The 21,384-nt window shown below is 47.8% G+C and overlaps 1 protein-coding gene across 1 annotated transcript; it reads right to left on the reverse strand.

Annotated features, from left to right (window-relative positions):
- Positions 1-3,957: 3,957 nt before the first annotated feature.
- TMEM275 (transmembrane protein 275) lies at positions 3,958-4,506 on the reverse strand. Its single transcript, XM_075002570.1, has one exon. The coding sequence runs from the start codon at positions 4,504-4,506 to the stop codon at positions 3,958-3,960; it is 549 nt and encodes a 182-aa protein (XP_074858671.1).
- Between the last annotated feature and the right edge of the window lie 16,878 nt (positions 4,507-21,384).

Below are 21,384 nucleotides of genomic sequence, written 5' to 3' on the forward strand. Positions count from 1 at the left end.
CATTCCCGCACGCTACGTTTTTCTGTCTATCCAAAACCGGTGAAACTCACATGACTTCTATTGACCCAGTGATGTTCCCTGGGTCTCTGTCAGCATCCTAAGGGGCTGTCCCTGTTTCTAGGACTGTCAGTACCACCCACATGCATCACGCCCTACCAGACTTAAGCTGCTGATGGGATCAGCCTCACACTCAATAAAGAAAGTTCCATATCTAGCACCTGCTTCATTTGTCTCCTTCTGGTAGTTCTGGGGCAATGTTCCCTCTAATTTTTTCCATCCCTGGGTGGAATACATTTTGTTATGTGCACCAAGCGATGCGCAGGTGGGCACCACCAGGAAAAAGACACACTGCCCACTCTAGGAAGCTGTGGGCGCTCTGTTATCTGCCAGGCAGCACCTGAATCTCTCCTTTTAAGGGCTCAGCATATAGGGAACACTACCCTGCAGTCGTCATGCTAAGGTAGTTCATTCACCCAGAAGGATCATGCAGCTAATTGTGGCAGGGGACCGAGAACTCTGCCAAGGATTATGCCTTGGTGTGGCTGGCCTCCAGTTCTTCAGGTCATGCCTATCACTGAATGATCCCAGCTCCCATGATTTCACCTCTTTAAATCTGCAATGTCATGATGTTGGGATCCGGACCAGGGTTCCCTCTAATTTTTTTCCCTCCATGAGCAGAATAAATTTTGTTATGTGCATTGTTGCTGTTCACCATCAGTAGAAACGCACATTGCCAACTGTGGGCTCTCTGCTCACCATCTGGGCGGCACCTGAATCCCTCTGAGGCAGCTCAGCATCCAGGAAACCCTGATGCTGACCCAAAAATGAGTTGCAGGGGCTTGCAAATTTATTGTAGGGGAGGTTGCAGGATTGGCATCCTTACATCTGCACAGCTATTGGTGGCAGCAGTCACCACCCTTCAGCTTTAAAGGCAGCATGGAAGTAAACGTGACAATAGTACGACTTCCTGAAATAAACTTGTGACTCTCTCCCCAACTGTGCTTTTTGGGTCAGGACTCCCAGTTTGTGCCACACTGGTCTCCCCTTTGAAATTTGCATGGTGCAAGCTCAAAGCACACCAAAGACCAGATTTCACTGGAGGAGACTAGATTTCATGATCCATGATGCATTTTTCATGGTCATGAATTTGGTGGGGTCTGGCTTAATGGCTGAAAACCCTAATCCAGACATAGAGGCTCAACATCAGCATCATCAATAACCGTGGGCTCAGCGCCCGTTGGTGTCTGATGCCTCTCTCACTATTTCCTTCCATCTTTCCCTGTCCAGTGCGGAGTGGCTTCGTTTCTGTAGACTAGCTCCACACCGCTCTACTATATCATCTATCCATTCTCTGTGGGGTCTGCCTCTCCTATTCGAACCATCCATTATGCCGAATACCAGGGTCTTGATTTTTCATTCATCGTTCATTCGGCAAATATGCCTAAATAGTTGTAGCTTCTGTTTTATAACCTTCTGCAGCAGGTTCTCTGAAGACTAGGTCTGTGGTTTATTCTTTGTTCTGTAAAAATTAGTGCCAATCAACGTGCATCTATTAATAATCACATGAACAAGAAATCTCCAATCTCATCCCTGCTTTGAGAACAACCTCCAAATCAACATTCACCAAAGCCCAGATCCAGCACTCACTGAATTCCATGATGGTCATGGAATCATCGAACACTGGAGCTGGAAGGGACATCAAATGCAGTCCCCTGCCCCTACAGCAGGACCAAATGCCATCTAGGCTACCCTTGGTAGATGTCTATCTAACCTGCTCTGAAATATCTCCAGTGATGGAGATTCCACAACCTCCCTAGGCAATTTATTCCAGTGTTTAAGCACCCTGACAGTTAGGAAGCTTTTCCTAATCTCCAACCTAAACCTCCCTTGCTTCCATTTAAGCCCATTGCTTCTTGTCTTTCCAGTGTGCTCTTTATCAGACCCCAAATGCCACCTTTTTCTTCTGCCTAACAACTCCTGAGGATACCTCTTCAGCCACAATGACCACTCTGCTCATCATTGTGTGGTATCACCCCGGCTCCTCCCTGTAGGCCTGGTGCACACAGGTGCAAGGACTTTGCTATTGTTTAGCAGGCTACTCCAGTGCCATTTACATTGAGGTAAGCAATGGATTTTTAGCTGTGCTTGTTCCTCTTCCCCCCCACCCCACCCCCATTCACATATTCCAGCTGTCCACGGCACACCTCCACCCTTTGCCTGTACCAGCTGTTGATGTACCACCCCAACTGCTGCATAATCCAGATGCATGCAATGGAAATCCACCCTTCTTCAATTTCTATGCTCTGCTCATCTCCAAGGAGAATAGACTCCAGGGAGCACAGATTAATGCAGCTCAGATTAGAATTCCCTTCCACTGTGCTGTGTGTCGGAAGGAAGCAGCCTGCCCCAGCAGCTGAGCCCCGCTCCGTTTCTCTCTGTTCCACAAAATACACCCTGATCCCAAACCCAGAAAGCCCAGGGTATCCAGAGTCAGGTGGACACCTGTCATGCATAGCAGCATGCAATGCGGACACCACTTCTTCCCTTCAGTGGGTTCGGGTTCCTCTCCAGCAAATACCCCTTCCACCCCCAAATGCCTTTCAACACAGAGAACCATGGGGTCCCTACTAAGGGAACTTGTTCTCCTCTTACTGTACATGCAAAACTCACATCCACTTCAGTGGGATTTATAGACACTAAAAGGGAGGAGATGCAGGTCCCTTTGGTTGCCTTCTAGATCAGTTGGCCAATCTGCTGACAAGGAGAGCTGGCTGGAAAAAGAAATCACAACCCAGGCAGAGCCCACAGAATAACAAGTAATCTGGTGGTCGAGGCACCTGCCTGGGATGAGGGAAACCCAGTTTCAAGCCATTGTTCCAAAATCTGGGACTTTAACTTGGGTTCCTCGTATCTCTCTCAACAGAAACTCCAACTTTGGCCTGAGAAACCTTTCTTAAAGAAATGTTCACTGAAAATGATTCATGGAAAAGTTCCCAGCCAGCTCCCCAGCTTGTGGCATTAAGGTTATTTCCACTGCTGAATAAATGCTGACTCTACGTAGACATGTCCAGTCCTGGGCCAAAGCAGGTGAAGGCCATCATCTTATCTCTCTTCATTTTCTGTTGCTCAACGCAATCTCTTTTCAAGTGCCTCCATCACTTCCTTTTCCAATAGGTCTACATGCTGCCCATTCCACAAGGCCTGGCTTAATTGCTCACCCGCAGCCTCTACATGTTCAAGTCCAACTGACCTTCGAAAAACTGTGGCTCATTAGGCGGCAGGACTGAAACCAAATCTGAATTACACAGGAGAAAAAATGGCTGACGCAATCCACTGCCTTTGAGATCTGCTGGGTGCTCTACGTGGAGGGAATATCAAAAGAGAAAGGAAAGGTTAAGACAGAATAAAAGGTGGATGCTACTTTTTTGTGTAGCATTTTTAATAGCATTAAAATAAATTGGTTCTTCCTCAACCACCAAAAACCCAGACTCAAAGGTCTGTAATTTTCCAACAACTGGTTAAGATCAATTGCTAATACTGTATTGTCATTTTCACTAGATACCAAAAAGAAAGACCTGTAATTTGCCAGCACTTGTCACTGAATTCTGATCATCACGTTACTGCACTTTTGTAAAAAATTCACTAAAGAAATGAATTAATTCCAAAATAAATCTCTCATTTCCCCATATCTGGGCAACATCGATTCCTCATTCCTGCGTTATTTCCAATCACATTTAGAAAAATACAGCCCTTCCAGAAAAAGGCTGGAATTTCCCCTCACCGTTTCCAGTTACCATGTCACCCCTTTCCTTTCTTAACAGGGTTTTTAAAATGCCAGTGTTGGCCACCCAAAAGTGGATTTCGTCGGCTTGCCACCACCTAATGGTCGTATCCATCTGATCATGACACGCACAACTGTGGTGTCCACCTTGGCTGCTAATAACCACTCTACATGACTTAGGATGTCATAAGACCTCTGGGCAAGTTCAGCTGAACTGACTCCCCTCCAGCTGTATACTTTGCTGCTGGTCCATTGCCATCCATTGTGAAGAGTTTGCAGGTCTTGGAGTTCTCATGGACAGGTGTGGACTTTTTGGAGGACACAGGCGAGCTGGTCGGGCTCAGCTGCACGGCAGTGGTGTCCTGCACTGTGTGCTCGCTAGTTTCGATCTCAAAGGCTGTGTGGCCAGGTTTGATGAGCCCGATGTTGGAACCTGGCTTGGATTTCCTTGCCCCATGGGCGGGCGGCCTCCGGCTGCAGATGCAGCAGGCCCCAAAAAATGTGAAAGCCACCACCAGCAGGATAGGTCCGATGATGATGGGAGGGTTGTTCATGGGGAGAAAGGTCCCAAAAGCGAATGCTCCCACCAGGGTGATGTTGATCCCGGCTAACATGATGCAAAGTCCACAGGCGCAGCAGAGAGCTGGGGACGGCAGCCCCTGGGGCCTGGTCTTTTTCTGGCTCGGTTTCTGGGACAAAGAAGTGCTGCTCTTTTCACTGAACATGTTGATACAAGTCTCTCAAGGGATGTCGCACCTTACTGGGCACACATGCTGGCTGGGCTTGTGACACCTTGAATTTCCTGTAGGAGGAGGAAATGAAGAAATTTTAGTTGGTGCTTCATTACGCAGAGGGATTACCCAGAGACTTTTTGAGTGAGCAAAGGACACGAGAAAGAGCTGCCTGCAGGAAACTCAATGCCTTGTTAAATGAACCAGTTTAAGACACTGGGCGAGAGAAGGGAACTGCAAGCAGCTGGGGTTTCTTATAACACCGCTGAAGGTGTTTTTGAAGACGGAGACAGCTCTGAGCAGGGTAGCTGACAGCCGAATGCCAGAGCAGGTCACCTCCTAAGAGCTGCTAAAATGGACCCTGTGGAGGAATTCCTCACCTGGGTTCTGAGAGCAGAGCCAGACCCTGGGAAAGGCTCTGGAGACTTGGACTTTTACTTTGATCGTGAATTTATCTGACTGGGGAAACAGCTTTCATGTTAGGAGAAATTTAAAGGACTTGGACTTTCCTGCTTGGAAAAGTAACAACTAAGAAAGGATTTGATGGATGTCTTTAAAATCATGACTGGTGTGGAGAAAGGAAATAAGGAAGGGATATTTACCCCTTCTCGCAACCCAAGAGCCAGAGATCACCCAATGAAATTAATAGGCAGGAGGTTTAAAACAAACATAAGGAAATAGTTCTTCACACAACACACAGTCTACCTGTGGAACTCAGCGCCAGGGGATGTTGTAAAGGTCAAAGGGCAGCTGGCTTGCTTTGACCTGCACTTATCATACTAACCAGGATCGACGTCTTCTCACTGTTACCTTCTGCTTCCCCTGCTTGTTATAGCCTCCTGGTCTCTTTTGTCCTTCCTGGATATCAGGTGCTTCCCAGACAAAAGAGCACTTGCTTTGCTTTATGTGTACAGTGCCAAACATGGGTTTTTGACACTATAGCACAATACAAATTTATAAAAAAACCTATCCCTAGAGTCCATGTTGCTCATCCTCAGAAGCAGCCAAAGCTCACAATTTCCGTTTCAATATTTCAGATTTTGTTTTTGTTCTGATTTGGAAGAGAACTGAAGAAAACAAACAATTGCTTCAGAAATGTCCTTTTCGGAACAATTTTGAAATTTCAGTTCTTCGCTCTTCTAAATTTTGGTATTACTGTTACTATTTTTACTTTATTTCATGACATATCAGTAGCAGTAGTAGCAGAGAGGTAGCCATGTGAGTCTGGATTCTAGCCAAACAAAACAGCAGATATGTAGCACTTTAAAGACTAACAAAATTATTTAGTCAGTGATGCGCTTTCATGGGACAGACCCACTTCATCAGTACATAGTATGCCATGTCATATCGTATTATGACAGGATATTGACAATGGGCCCAACATCTCATAAGATTATTTATCAGGCAGCTGCATGGCTTATTACATGCCTTTCCAACTTACTGTATGGCTATCGTCTATATACATGGAAGATTGACACTAGATTTATGACGGAGCAGCCTAGGCTGCTCTAACTGTTCTAGAGCAGTAGTTCCCAACGTGGGGTCCACAAGTGGATTGTAGGGGATCGGTGAAAAAATAAACGATACATAAAAATTATCATAAAAACAAGTTTTAAATAAATTGCAGTGTTACCATCAATTGTTATTTTGAATTAAATCTCTTCCAATCACATTATGAACGGCTGTCTGAAAATCTACGCTGCGGTTTCCTTTTTCATGTTTTGAAGTGTACAGACTGGCTAGAATTTGATCCGGGGTCAGCAGTAGTGAAAAGAATGGGAACAGCTGTTCTAGATAACACTACATTGGGTCAGTCTTCCTGGCTGATCATCCACAAGTTTGGCCACAAATAAATTTGCACTAAAGGAACAGCCCACCAATAGAGGCCAAGCAGCAATCAAAAACCATATTCTGCCCTCCTAAGTGGCACCTGACTCCAAAAGTAGCTCCACTGTGATCATTGGAACAGCTCACCAAAGACGTTTCCATCCAGAGTCCAGCAAAGTCAGTGAATTTAAGCCAGTATTTGCTGCTGGACATAGCTAGCTTGAGTCGCATAGATCCTGCTTAGGTGCTGAGCACTTGAAACTCCCAGCTGGAATCAGTGGTTGGTGGAGGTGCTCGGCAGATTTGAAAATTAGGCCCAAGAGGTCAAATTAAGCTCCTACGATTAAAGGCACCCAAAGCCTTTGAGAAGGCAGGCCCAGATCCTCAAAGTTCTCGTGAACAACAAGAAGTCCTGGGACACTTTATAGCCTGGGTGCTTTGCTGGGAGCTGAGCATGTCACTGGGTATAGTACTTAGATACCTTCAAAGCTCTGGCCCTGAGTGAAATCTAAGCTCACATGGGAAGTATGGGATGGAGTAGAAATTTGTACCTCCATGTCCCAAGCCCTAGCTAACTTCCTGTCCAATGGACCATCCTCCAGCCAATAGAGTCACAGCAGACAATTAGTCTATAAGATACCACAGGAGTTCTTGTTGTTTTTGAAGATACAGGCTAACTCGGCAAGTTCTCACGGTGCCTCAATCCACCTTGTGTGTGCCACTGACATTTGCAATGCCCAGCTGGCATCTCACCCACAGGGCATTTATATTTCCACTCCACAGCATTTTCAGAGCCAGCTGAGCTCCGCCACCACCCACAGCTGTCTAACTACTCATAGCCCTCTCTTGCACTGAAATCCCAGGAGCCCTGATGTTGGGTTCTCAAAGAAGGCAGGGAAACCCCTGCCTCACCTGTGGGGTCTAACCTTGTAGGTATGCTCTGAGCACAGCTAAGATCTATTACTTTCCAACCCCCAACCCTAAGCAAGTGGGCCAGGTGCAGACCACCCATAGGTGGTGGTGGCTGTGAAGTGGGCAGCACCGAACTTGCTGGGGTGCATGGAAATGTAGAGGCATATGAGTCAAGCATTGAACATGAGCAGGAGACGAGAGAGATACCTGGTGGCTATAGGATGAGCTACCTAAGCAGCTGACCTGGCTCAGGTCCATGACTCCCATGGCTCAGGCTCCTGAGCTGGAGTGCTGACCCCTCAGCTAGGTGCACCAGGCCAGCTGCTTACATTTCTATGCCTTTCTCTGATTCCTCCCCTGGCATTTCATTCCTGGCAGGGTTAGGCAGCTCCCTGTTCAGCTGGTCAGCTAATGAAAATCCCTTCCTTAGGCTCATGGCTCTCCCCATGCATAATATAGCCTGGGTGCTTTGCTGGGAGCTAAGCATTTCACTGGGTGCAGTGCTTAGATACCTTCAATGCTCTGGCCCTGACTGAAACCGAAGCTCACACTGGAAGTATGGGATAGAGCAGGAATTTGTACCCCCGTGTCCCAAGCCCTAGCTAACTTCCTGTCCGATGGGCCATCCTCCAGCCAATAGAGTCACAGCAGACAATTAAAAGAGGTGCTATTGGCTTATTTGGATCAGGAGCATAACACATTCCCACGGGGGACCTCCACTGAATAACACTGAGTTCCCATTTCAATAATTCTTCCTTCCTGCAGGGCAGGTGGAGTGATAGCTCCCCTGCTCACAGAACAACGTCAGATAAGAAATTTCACTCCCTAGGCTACCTGGATATTGCCTGCCTCCAGTCCTGGACCTCACCTAGCCCTGCTATTCCAACTCAGTAGCGAGCAGGAGCATCCCTTATGGTCTCTTGGGCAGAGTGCCAAGTGAAGGAAATGCCAAGATGAGGCTTTGGTGTTTCAGTCACTGGGCTGGTCTTGAGGGACCATCTTGCCGGCTCTACAGAGAGGCAGATAGGGAGTTTTTGGGGCCTTGGGGCAGACCAAGTGGGGGACCTCCTGATTTCTTCTGCGTGGATGCTCCCCCGCTGCCTTCTGCATGATGTGCCTGCTGGGAAAATGGGTCAAGGTGCAGGGCTTTGCTCTGTCCTTGTCTCCCCGTCCAACACTCCAGCAGTGCCGGGCTGGCAGAGCGGGCAGCCACCTTCACTCCCACTCCACTTCCCAGCAGAAGCACCATATGGACAGGTGGAGGCAGTTTAGGCTCAGGGACATCCCTTTCCTTGCAGGCTCTCTAACCGAATGGGGTCCCTGTTCAAACACTAAAAACATCTGAAAAAATGACAATTTCCAAAACGAAGCATTTTGATTTTTCAATTGAAAATGACTTCTCATTAATTTGCTAATTAATGTTTGGTTAATTGAGACATGCTCAGTGGCGTCCTGAAATAGCTGCCCACCTCTAAGAAATGCACCCCTTGGCTCAAAACGGTGTGCAAAGTAACAGGCGTGCTATTCTGGCAGCCCTGTTTAGCCAGCCCCACGTGCCGAAACAGCCTGGTTTGTGCAATTTGCAGAGTTTATGATGAGGTTAGGCTGTCACGTAGACACAGCCCAATAGTCCTACTTACAACGGCTTCATTAATAGATAAACGAAGCAGCAGAGCTTTAGCGCTGAGCTGGTGGTTGGCAGCATTATCAGGTTTTCCGTTAAGCCACAGGTGGCCTGGCTTTGACAAGCTCCTGGCTGCATGGGGGAGGAGGGGCAGGGCTGTGCTCCCGCCTCATGCTCTGATAAGAACATGAGAATGGCTATTTACTGGATCAGACCAAAGGTCCATCTAGCTCAGCATCCTGTCTGCCGACAGTGGGCAGTGCCAGGCGCCCCAGAGGGGGTGGACTGAAGACAATGATCAAGCGCTTGTCTCCTGCCTTCCATCTCCAGTCTCTGACAGAGACCAGGGAACAGCCTGTGTGCCACACTTGGCCATCTGTACCAGGGGGTTGCTGACCCCTGGGCTCCAGCAGGGCAATTCCCACACACAGCAGAACCTCGCAGGGTGTATGAGAGACAGGCTGCTGGCTCCCCCTGTTTTCTCAGCAGAGCAGGGCAGGCATTGATTACAACTTGCATGCATGCTGTGCGGCTGCATAGCCAGGCCTGGATCCTCAGCAAGTCAGGATCTGCACTTTCAGGGAAATCAGTGGATGTTAGCAGCCTAAGTACCTTTGAGGACCTGGGTCCAAAACCTTAGAGAAGGTGTGCACAGCCCCAAGGGCAGGGTGGGCCGGAGCTAGCAGCATATGGCAGCACACGCCAGCCCATCCCTAGAACAGCCTACCCCAGGCTGGTGCAATTAGAAGACAGGATCCACCATGCAGCTCAGGGAGCTGCCAGTCCCAGATCCAGAAGGAAGGATTATAGAATCATCGAATCCGAGGGCTGGAAGGGACCTCAGGAGGTCATCTAGTCCAGACCCCTGCCTAAAGCAGGATCAACCCCAGCTAAGTCATCCCAGCCAGGACCTTGTCAAGTTGGGACTTAAAAACCTCCAGGGATGGAGAATCCACCACATCTCTAGGCAACACAGTCCAGTGCTTCACCACCCTCCTGGTAAAGTAGTTAACTACAGTTACTTTTCCAAGCCCTCCCAAATGGGACAGAGATGAGGCCCATTGTAGGGCTGGCTCAAGCATTTCTTTGAGCTGCCAAGTAAGCGAAACAGAGGGTCACAGAAGGGCATTGCACACGTTGCCGGAGAAGGAGGACAACCTTCCCTTGGCCAGCTTCGTCTGGAAGGAATGGAAGCTTTTCATGGCCTTCAACAACAGCTGGTTAGCTTGGTCATTGCACCAGGGTGGGCACACAGCTCGCAGGCAAGCAGCAGGGGCAACAGGGGTGGAGTTTGCAAATAAAGTCATGTGCCCAGCAAGCATGAACAGGCAGCAGCCCCAGCAGGCAAAGTAAGCCTGTCTCAGAGGACCCTTAGCAGCTCCTTGTAAGGAATCACCATAGGACGGGCTCTCTTCTTTTAGACACGCATCCAGTGACACACCACTCTTTCTGTAACCAATAGGACAGGTGTTCAAAGTCACAGAGCAGGTGAGTAGCAGACCTTGACTACTGAAGCCAGGACCTGAGTAAGGAACCCCTTTCCCACCCTGCCCTTGTGGTTGACTCCCAGTACTCTGCTCTAACCACTAGGCAGAACTTTCCCCCATGTCGCCTGGTCAGATTTACAGCTTTCCAATTCCAGGCTGCACATAAAGTGCCAGCAGCTCCATTGGTGTAAACCAGGGCAGCTCCATTTATATCAATGGACCTCTGACCAGCTTACACCAGCTAGGGAATCTGTCCTGTAGCACTGAGAATAAAGTGATCTGGAAAGAGATCCCTGCCAATGAACTGCAAAACCACAACACACCAGGAGCAAGGTGTTCTCAGTGAATGTGTTAATGGAGTTTGTAGGCACAGTGGGACAAATATGCCACATCCCTGCGATCTCCTGGACCAACCTGACTGAAATCAGTTTAAGTGTCTTGACCGTTTAGTGTATTTAAAATGCAGAGGTAGTATTGTCGGATCAAATGTAGCATCCCTTGAGGGGAGACATGACTAACATATACGCTGGCACATGTAACGACTTCAGAGGACTCTTCATATGCCAGCCACCGTGATTTTTTTTAGTTTGGTGTGTTTCCTAGGAGATAAAGCAGATCCCCATTTATCTAGTCTAATTGAGACCAGGGCCACATCGGATCATCAAAAATTCAGGTAATCAGAAGAATGGAAAAGTATAAGTCTGCAGCACAATCTAGCGGTCATAAGAGAGATCACCCACTTCTGGATCGGGGGAGCCGGTTGTTCCATCAATACCGACAGCCAGATAATGGAGGGTTGGCTGACCGGGGGTCTACTGTATTTGGAAGGAGGTAAATACAAATTACTACTTCCAGTCCCAGCCTTTTAAATCCGCACCCTGAAAGAAAATCCTCTGTCTGCAAGTTACCTGATCCCCAGATCAAAGACCCAAACTGTATCAACGAGCGACTCAGTTCATGTTGATCTTGTTCTGAGCTAACAGTTGTGATGGTCTTGTAACCACAGAAAACCCTCTGGGTGGGGTTTGAAGGACTGATTCCTCCCAGAACTCTTGTTGGAGTTGGGCTGATCTCTGGGGAACTTATTAGCATGTGAGGAGGGTCTTCTTAATTACTATCATTTTCATGTGTTTGTTCTGTCATACTTTTGCCTTATGAATAAATGTGCTTCCTTAGAAAAACTGTGTGAACCTTCTATTTGTGAGATTACATTGTTTGTAGCCTCCAAGAGAAAAGCAAATGAGGCTGCTGACGTGGTCTCTTTTTAATGGGGAACTCATAGTGTAGGCCTAGAAAATCCCACAAAGGGGGAGAGATGCAGGTCTCCACCCAACAGAGATGACAGCTGGGGAGCCAGAAGCCTAAAAGTGAAGTGCCCTGGCTGGGCCACACAGCGGGAAATACAGGTGCAGTTGCCCTAACTATGACAAATACCTGCTCTGCCCCATCCTCATCTCAGGTTCCAGTAAGATTATGGGACTAAGTAAAAAATGATTGGGGAAAAAAAGCAAGCAAGTTTCATAAAGCATTGTCTGGCCTCGGGAATAGAATGACCTTATTCAAGGCCAGAAGGAACTGTTCTGACCTTCTAACCTGACCTCCTGAATAACACAGGCCAGAGAACTGACCCCAAAAACTTCTTAGAGTGGATCTGTTAGAAAAACATCCAATTATTAAAAGCTTGTTGGTGATAGAGAATCCATCATGACTCTTGGCAAGTAGTTCCAATGGTTAAGCACCTTCAGTATCAAAAATGTAGGCCTCATTGCCAGCACAAATGTGTCTGTGTTTGATTTCCATCCACCAGATCATGCTAGATTGGACAAATATTTGTTCCCTACACAGGTACTTACAAACTCTGATCAAGTCACCATTTAACCTTGTAACTATGCAACCCTCTCGATAGTAACCCCGGGCAGCCTGGAACATTAGGAAAATAAATCAACCTTATTATGGTCAATATCCATGGCAGTAGCACCCTAACTTTATTTTCTGAGCTTTCTCTTCTTTACAGGCAGAGAACCACATGCACAGTGGGCTCCAAAGCCCATGGAGAGTAATAGAAATCAACAATGTGTCATACCTTACTAAGCAAACCATTTGTAGCCCCCTGACAGCCCTTTCATGGGTTTTTCCCTTCACCCTTCTGCCTCTGCATTGCCCTTGGACCAGGGGTTATTCATTTGAAGGGATCACTCCCAGACTTCACTGAGGAAAGGGAAGAGTTAAGGGATCTCTGCAGACCTCTCTGCTTTTTACTGTTCTTGGTCTGAGTGGGAGGGGAAACTTGTGTATTACATTTCTGGGTTTATTCTCCATTAGATATTGATTAAGAATAACTAACTGGAAAGCAGGCTATGCAGCAGAGGAATCTTCCAGCACAGGAATTATCAAATGCATTCTCCAGCGGATTGATTAAAAATGGGGGGAAAATGTCAAAGCAAGGAACCAAATCGCTCCGGAAAAGTTAATGAAACTAAAGCAGGGACAAATTGATGCGGCATTTTCAGGGCATCATTTTTGAACTAAGCCCCAAACATTCCCCAAAATCAAAGCAAACCCAGTGTGAGTTTGGGGAAGGGGGATGTCACTCATTCAATGCCAGCCATCCAGCCTGTTGAAAAGGACTGAAGTAATCCACAGACTAAATCAGTTCCTTTCGGAAGTGTGGGGGGGGGGGGCGAGGAGAGATTCCTGAGAGATACGAAAGAAACTTGTTTAAAAAAGAATCAGAACCAAATTAGTCAACTTCTGTACTGTCCAAATCTTCTTTAGTTATCACAGTGTTTCTCAACCTTTTTCATAAAGCACCCCTTTTAAAAAAATTGTAAGTGCCCCCCCAGGACCTAGAATTTTCAGACACACCATTTTTTTTCTACCATAGCAACACATTTGTTGAAGCAACTTGATTGTAACTGGCTGGCTGGAAGAAATTGCCTCCGGGCAATAAACTTACCAGCCTATTTATGACCATGCAAAAAGGCTAAATAAAACAAAATGAGAAGAACGTAAAATAAGTCCAATTTTTTTTAATTCATTAGAAGGTTGAGAAACTGAGTTAATACACCTCTGGGAGAGCTCTGCCTGCCCCAGGGGGACAGGTAACCCTGCCTGAGGATCACTGAGGTAGCAGGACCCAGGCTGTGGGTTAACCTCTCTGCCCCCACCCTCCGGTCCAGGAAACTCTCCAGCGATTCTTGACTTTATCCCCCCCTGGCTGGAAGCCAAAGAGAACCGCCTACCTGGGCTGGAGTGGGAATTCAGGGCTGGTGAGAGGCAGCTGCGGCTGGACACCCCCTCCTCTGGTTTAATCAGCAGCTCCTGGGAGAAGGAGGAGGAGGAGGAGAAGGAGGAGGAAGAAAGCCCTGGGAAGACCCCGGGACCAGCAATTCACAAGCAGCGCAGTCCCCGGAGATCCTGCCCACGCCGGGGGCTGGTTCCTTCCCAGCTGCGCCTCACAAGCCTGGGAAACTTTGCCTGGGCGAAGCCACTCTTCGAGCCTTGGCCGGGTGCCTGGGCTGCCCCCCAGGGGAGGGGGCGTGCACGGGGCAGGGGACGGGGAGCTGCTGCCCACCGCCCCCCTTCGAGGGCTGCCCCAGGGCTTCGGCTGCCCCGCTGGGTCCCCTTTGCATCACCCCGCGGCTCTTGCAGGGGCAGGCCCGGGGCTCTCTCGAGCCATGCTGCGGCCGGGGGCAGAAGCAGGCTGGATCGGCCGCGGGTAACGCTCGCTCCCCGCTCCCCTCTAGGACGCGGCTCCCCCGGCTGAGAGGCTGGAGAGGAGCTGTCCGCCGCCGTGGTGCTGAAAGCAGCGCAAGCCCTTTTATTTGGAGCGCTGCCTTCTGCAGCTTGGCCGCTAGGGGCAGGCTGGAGCTCCTCTCCAGGGCGGGAGACCTTGGCGTCTTCACTGCCTGGGGGAAAGTGACTAATAGGGAGCCAGAGGCGGGGTGTGTGTGTGTGTGCGGGGGTGTGTGTGTGTGTGTGTGTGTGTGTGTGTGTGGGTGTGTGTGGTCAGACAGCAGCATCTCTTCAATTGCACGTCAATCATTTAACGGAGGGATGCAAAGTGAGGGGTGGGTACCTGCTGTGTGTGTGTGTGTAAGTCACACGGCAGCATCTCTTCAATTGCATGTCAATCATTGAACGCAAGGGTGCAAAGGGAGGTGTGCACCCCTGGTGTGTGTGTGTGTGTGTGTGTGTGTGTGTGTGTGGAGTCACATGGCAACAGCTCTTCAATTGCATGTCAAACATTTAAGGCTGGGGTACAAAGTGGGGGTGGCAGGCCCCTGGAGAGGATGGGGATCGCAGCACATCAGCTGCTGGATCTCTGGTTCACCCATCATTAAAAAAGTTGAGCTACGTTACTGTTTGTGTGTGTGTGTTTGTACTGCTATATGCTTAATAAACTTTTTTACATTCTACTGACTTATTTTCTTACACACGCTGAAAGGGCATGTGGGAGGTTATATGACCATAACTGAAATTTCCACCAGTCTGGATTACACTAGACAGATCGGGTGGAGGCTGCTAACTGCAGGGACAAAAAGTAGGGCCTGATGTATAAAATTCATTGACCCCGATTTAAGAAAGGAAAAGACATTCTGGCTTCTGATCCCTAATGCGATCTCCTGGCTAGGTGTCACATATTCCTCCAGTCTCTCTCCTGCAATATGACTTGCCCAAGCAGGAGTGAGGCTCTGGAGTGAAGTCTTCCTAGCTGGGGGAGGGAGGGCTTCAAAGGTGGTGATCTCATTGGCTCTAGCAGCTTTGGGATATTGGAATGATTACAGCAAATCAGAGCAAGGAAATAATTACAGGCTGGTGAGGGATGAGAAATAAGGAAGAAAAACTTTGGCATGGCTCAGAGAAATGGGGAAGGAGACATGTTTGTCATTTGCATATGTATCATCCAAAGGGTCCCCTCTAATATTTATCATCCATGGGCAGAAAAAATTTTGTTACGTTCACCCAGGCATAGGCGGATGCGCACCCCCCAGTGGAAGCACATGCTGCTGGCTGCAGAGACTCTGCCAATCAGCAGCATAGCTCCTGCATTTTTCCTTTCTGGCTGCCCAAGCACAGAATTTACAAGGAACACTGACCACCAACCATTCTGCATACTGGGTTATTATTTACTTTGAGGAGCAATTCTGTTTACACACACAGGATTATTATTCTACAGCACGGTAGCACCAAGCACTGCAAAAAAAAAATTTTTTTTTTTTAAAAAAAAAAAAAGAGGATTTCTGTCCACCCCTGCCAAAGCTCAGCCCCATTACAGGAAATAGTGATCTGCCGTTGGTTCACCTGCACGGGTGGCCCTAAATGTAAGTGAAGGCAACCCAAGGTTTGCAGTGAATATGCGAATCAAGAGGGATAAACCACTATTAGCTTAATCTATGCACACATCTGCACGCCCTTATCTACATTGTGGGCAAATCTGCATCACAAGTGAAGGTGCAATTGTAGCGTGGGTAGGCACAGCTGTGCTAGTTTTAATCTAACTTGTGCGAGTGAGAATAGCCATGAAGGTGCAGCAGCATGGACCCCAGAATGGGAAAGCAAGTAGAGTATGTATCCAGGGTCCCCACCAGTCTTGTTCTAGGTGGCTAGACTGTACTGGAACCCATGCTGTCCTGTCTTCCCTACTAGAGCCACCTGCACTAGCTAGATTAAATCTGACCACAGTAAGCCCACAATCATGCCTTCATTTGGGGTGAGGACACAGCCATGGCGTCAGCACAGCTGAGCTTACATTGAATGCTGGCTACTGCTGAATGAGTGGGTGGGTGTAGGGGAGGCTATTCTCCAATGTAGACAAAGGCTTAGGCACCCGGAATGATATGCGGAAGTCTGGAGGCTCAGTTGACATAACTCTATGCCCTTAGAGTACACCTGTACTTACCAAGAGATTGACTGGATCAGGGTCGATCTTCCAGGGTTTGATTCTGTGTACCTAATGGGGACGTGTGAAATCAAACTATCAGGGTCATCAGCTGACCCTGTACTCCTCAATCATATGAGTAAGGGAGATCGATGAGAGAATTTCACCCATCAACCTCCCTCAGTGAGGATGGACACGTCAGTTTCATCTCCCTCAGCGAGGATGATATGTTAGTTTCAGCTATGCAATTGCTGTAGTTAGAACTGTGTATCCAGGATGGAGTTTTAAGTCTAGCATCCAAGAGGTAGTCATGTTATTCTGTATCTTCGAGAACAACAAGACGTCCTTTGGCACCTTAGAGACTAACAGATATTTTGGAGCATAAGCTTTTGTGGGCAACGACTCAGCTCGTCAGATGCATCTGACAAAGTGGGTCTTTGCCCACAAAAGCTTATACTCCAAAATATCTGTTAGTCTCTAAGGTGCCACAGGACGTCTTGTTGTTCTTTAAAGTCTAGTGTAGACCTGGCCTCTGGTATTTGCTTTCTCTCCAGTCACTATGGCGGCAGGCCGTGCATGCTACTTAGATGGAGGAGTATTTAGGTCAATAAACGGCTCTGATTTTCAGAAGGGAAAAAATGGCTGGAGAAGAATATATTCTTTCCCAACACAAATCATCTTCCAGAATACCAGATCTCACTAACATAGACAACAGGATAAGAGCAGACAGCGGAAAACATACAACATACAGTATTCCTTTCTGTAGCATTTGCTTGCAGCTTTATGGGCCTGATTCACTCCCACATTACCTTACCTTGAGGATGGTGTAAATGGAACTAACAAGTAAAGCTCAGATACTTGGTGTTATCCCCACAACAGGATACAGTTTTGACACTTGGATCCAAGGCAGAATCATGTGCACAGAGAATTGTTCACTAGCCATCAGACACAAGGTAACTTCTGTTAAGAACTCATGATAGCATGCAGCAACCATGTAGTGACTCATGCTCCCAATACACTATCTGGAGCAATGATTTCAAGGGAGTTACCGTCGTACGAAATGACTGTGTGAAATTCTATGGCTGTTTTATGCAGGTGAGAATAGATGCTCCTAATGTCTCCTTCTGGCATGAAAATCTAGGACAACTGAAGCATTGCTGTGGTGAATCAAAGTAAATATTTTCTCCTAAGTGGTAACCACAATCATGTTGAATGCAGAATACATATTAAACTCAGATAAGCAATGCTCAAACTACCAAAAGGATTTTTTTTCCCATTTCCACTGGAAATAATTGTAGAAGAGCCATCCGTTCTGGCATTTTCCATCTCGTGAGAAATATACCCCAGAACAATCACAATAAAACAAAAATCTCAGAAAGATCTGGTCAGTTTCAGCTTGGGGAGGGAAGAGCATTCTGTTTTGTCTTTCGCATGGGTAACAATGGCACATTACATGACTCAGACAGTGTGACTGACAGGCTAGCACAACAGCACATTAAAACTCTGCTGATTTACATCAGCTGAGAATCTGGCTCAGATACTTTCTTACCGTGAGGGGGTGGACTAAGCCCTGACGCCCCTTATAGGAGGCTGGAGGCCTTGTCACACCCCATTCCAGCAGAAGGAGCAGAAAAGGGGTCCTCCAGGCAGAACAGAGTGGCTGTCTCTGCTGCAGCCAATCATGACCCAGTAGGCTAATATAAAAGAAGCTGCTGGGCTAGGGCCTGGCAATTCCTCACAGGAGCTTGACCCAGATCCCCTTTTCCTCTGGACCAAAAAGGCCTCCAGAAATCCATTAGCAGATAAAAGGTTAGGTACTGCTGCTTGGTGCATTAAATATTCAAACAAGATCCTAACTCATGATGCTCTTGTTCTGCAAATGAGGTTACTGATGCTGTTCAAAACTTCTGTTTGTGACAGCCATTCTGCCACTGGTAGTTGCCTGTAGCTATTTGCTATCAATAAAAGGAGTCAACTTTTTCCATGGCCTGGCTGCGCTAAGGGGAATAGAAATTACACCTGGGAGGAATTCGGCCCTTTACAGTTATTTAAAATGTGGCCAGTTAACCCATGTGAAGTTCTATAATTGCATGATACAAAAGACAATACCATGGAAAGAGGCTGCGACCATTTGATTTCACAGTGATGGCCAGGTGACCCTCCATTGGACTTCCTGCTCAATGGGCCATAAAACCAGCGGAAGCTAAAAGCTTCACACATTCAGGCCTGTTTATTGAAGGTTCAGTATTTAGGCACAGCTGGCCATGAAGATCTGATGGGCTGCATTCATTTCACTACAGAAGAGGAGAGCCCAAATTTGAGAAGTAAAATTACAGACCAGATTCTCAGATGGTGTCAAACAGCCTCACTCCACAAGCAGCCACATAGCTCTGCTGATGTACATCAGTTGAGAATCTGGCTCAGATACTTTTTTATTGTGATGGGGTGGACTAAACCCCCAAGCCCTCTACAGGAGGCCAGAAGCATTACCAAACCCCATCCCTGTGAGAAGAGCAGAAAAGAGGTCCTCCAGGCAGGATAGAGTGGCAGTCTCTGTTGCAGCCAATCATGATCCAGCAGGCATGTAAAAAGCTTCTGGTCGAGGGCTGAGCAGTTCCTCATAGGAGCTCAATCCAGGCAGGTCTATACACCGACTGGGAGACCAGCAGCACTACAGACAGCTCCAAGTACGGGCAGAACTTAGACCTGGGTATGGCCCAGGTCCGGCAGCTGAAGAGTGTCCACAAGGCTAACACAAGAACCAACAGCACCCTGAGAGGGCTAGTTCACTTCTAGCCCCAGAACCTTGCAAAGACATTACGAGCACTCTTTTGCCACAGAAAGGTTCTCACAAATGGGTGGAGCCCGTTACACGTAGCCATAAAGGTTGGACTTATAATTCTCCTGTCTTCCTGCTGCAGGTCCTCCAGACTAGCGCAGAACAAGAGAACAAACACCCTTTCCACACAAATGCATAGATAAGGTAATACACTAAGGCCAGAGCTACACTAGGGTTAAAAAAATCTATTTAAGGTACAACACTCGAGCGACAAGAATTGCATAACTGGAGTGGACCGATCTTAAATCGTAACAGAGAGGAAGCCATGCTAGTCTATACACTATCAAAACAAAAAGTAGTCAAGTAGCACTTTAAAGACTAGCAAAATAGTTTATTAGGTGAGCTTTCGTGGGACAGACCCACCTCTTCAGACCATAGCCAGACCAGAACAGACTCTATATTTAAGACACAGACAATATTTAATATTAAGTTAATATGAAGACAATATTTAAGACACAGTATTTAAATATTGAGTCTGTTCTGGTACGGCTATGGTCTGAAGAAGTGGGTCTGTCCCACGAAAGTTCATCACCTAATAAACTATTTTGCTAGTCTTTAAAGTGCTACTTGACTGCTTTTTGTTTTGATCTTAAATCGGTTTGTGCTGACATCCCTGCAGTGGGAGGTCGACGGGAGAAACACAAGTTACAAAGCAGGAACCCAGGAGGAGTAATCAGAGAATGGACAGATCACAATGTTGAGAGACCACAATCAGATAACTACCCAGGCAAAACTCAGCCGTTTCAGACTACAAAGGATTTCTCAGCTCAATTACTGTGGTTTCTACCCAGGCGAGATTTGCTGGCCTCAGATTGCAGCCAGGTTTGGAGGCTCAAATAAGTGTCAATGCTCAGGGCAAAATTCTGTGTTTCAGCTGGTTTTGCAACCTGAAAACAAGCCCAGAATGGAACATCGCACTTGGGTTTTGTGCCAAACCAAGGATGGGCAAGATACGGCCCGGGGGCTGGATCTGCCCCGCCAAACCATCGCATTGGGCCCATGGACTGCCCTGCTGGGACGCTAAGACCACTTAAATAAGTGTGGGGCTGCCCACCTAAACCCTCCGCACCTCCCATCCTGCAGGATGCACCTCTCTCCCAGACCCTGCACCCCCTCCTACACCTGTCAAAACACCCTCCTTCACCCAAATTTGCTCTTAACTCCCCACTCCTGCATTCCTCTACCCAGTGCTCCCTTCTTCACTCAAACTCCTTCCCACACCCAGCACCTCCTCCATAGAAAAATGCAGTCTTGGCCACTTACCAAAATCCTGGAGTGTCCACCCCCACATCAAAAATTATTGCCCACCCTGTGCTAAATCCATAAAGGTCATTAAGGTCACTCAGGACGTTAGCAAACCTTCTGATGGACCCCTGTGTCCTTCTTCTATATACGGAACACCAAGCTAGACAAGTGTTGGGTATGACTGATCTGCACAACTCTAAACCCAAAGGAAGAAATCCATCTCTGGTGCCAGCAGAGTCTCATCCGGGGGTGATGACTTCCTTGAGAACTGTCACCGCTGGGGTGAAATGTATCCTGGTGCAGAAGACTAAGGTACTACATCTGCATAACCTGCTGCTTGGACTCAGTTATACCTCTCACACAGCTGAGTCCATCACGGGCCTCACTTATACAGCCTGGCTGCTCAGGCATGTATGGTCATTGTGGGAAGTTCCTGATTTAACAGCTGTCACTGGCTAAAATGCTGGGCATCAAAACAAGGCTTAAGCAGGCACTAGGTCTTGAGCTGCCCTCTGTACAGGACTGAGTTTTACCGAAAGTCAGGGTTGGAGTCAGGAACCAGTAGCCAAGCCAAAGGCCAGAGCCTGGGTTCCTGTTAATTTTGTCCATCCATGTGTAGAATAAATTTTGTTATGTGCAGATGTGCACAGCTAATGGAAACACACCCTAAGTGTGCTCTGCTCATCAGCTGGACAGCACCTGAATCTCTCTTGGGCAGCCACCCAAGCACTCAACTTACAGGGAACACTGCTCAGAGCCAGGAGTCAAGAACCAGAGGCAGGGTGGGAAGGCTGGAACGAGGAGCAAGGACTGAACAGCAGCAGGACCGGGGCCAAGCAAGCAGCAGCAGGCTCTGGGAGGGTCATGGCGGAGGGTGTGCATGCACTAACTCTCCAGAGTGAAGACACTGCTGTGTTAAAATCCAGCCAGCCACCCTTCCGAGCCCCTCAGCAGTTGTGGGCAATCAAGAAACTTCTGCAGCCACACTGGGTGGCCAGGCGGCCGATTCTGCTGCCAGCCCATAGCCCTAGCAAGTGAATAGTGACTAGTGGTGAAA

This window comes from Carettochelys insculpta, chromosome 9 (genome assembly GCF_033958435.1).
Source record: "Carettochelys insculpta isolate YL-2023 chromosome 9, ASM3395843v1, whole genome shotgun sequence".
Classification (NCBI taxonomy): Eukaryota; Metazoa; Chordata; order Testudines; family Carettochelyidae; genus Carettochelys; species Carettochelys insculpta.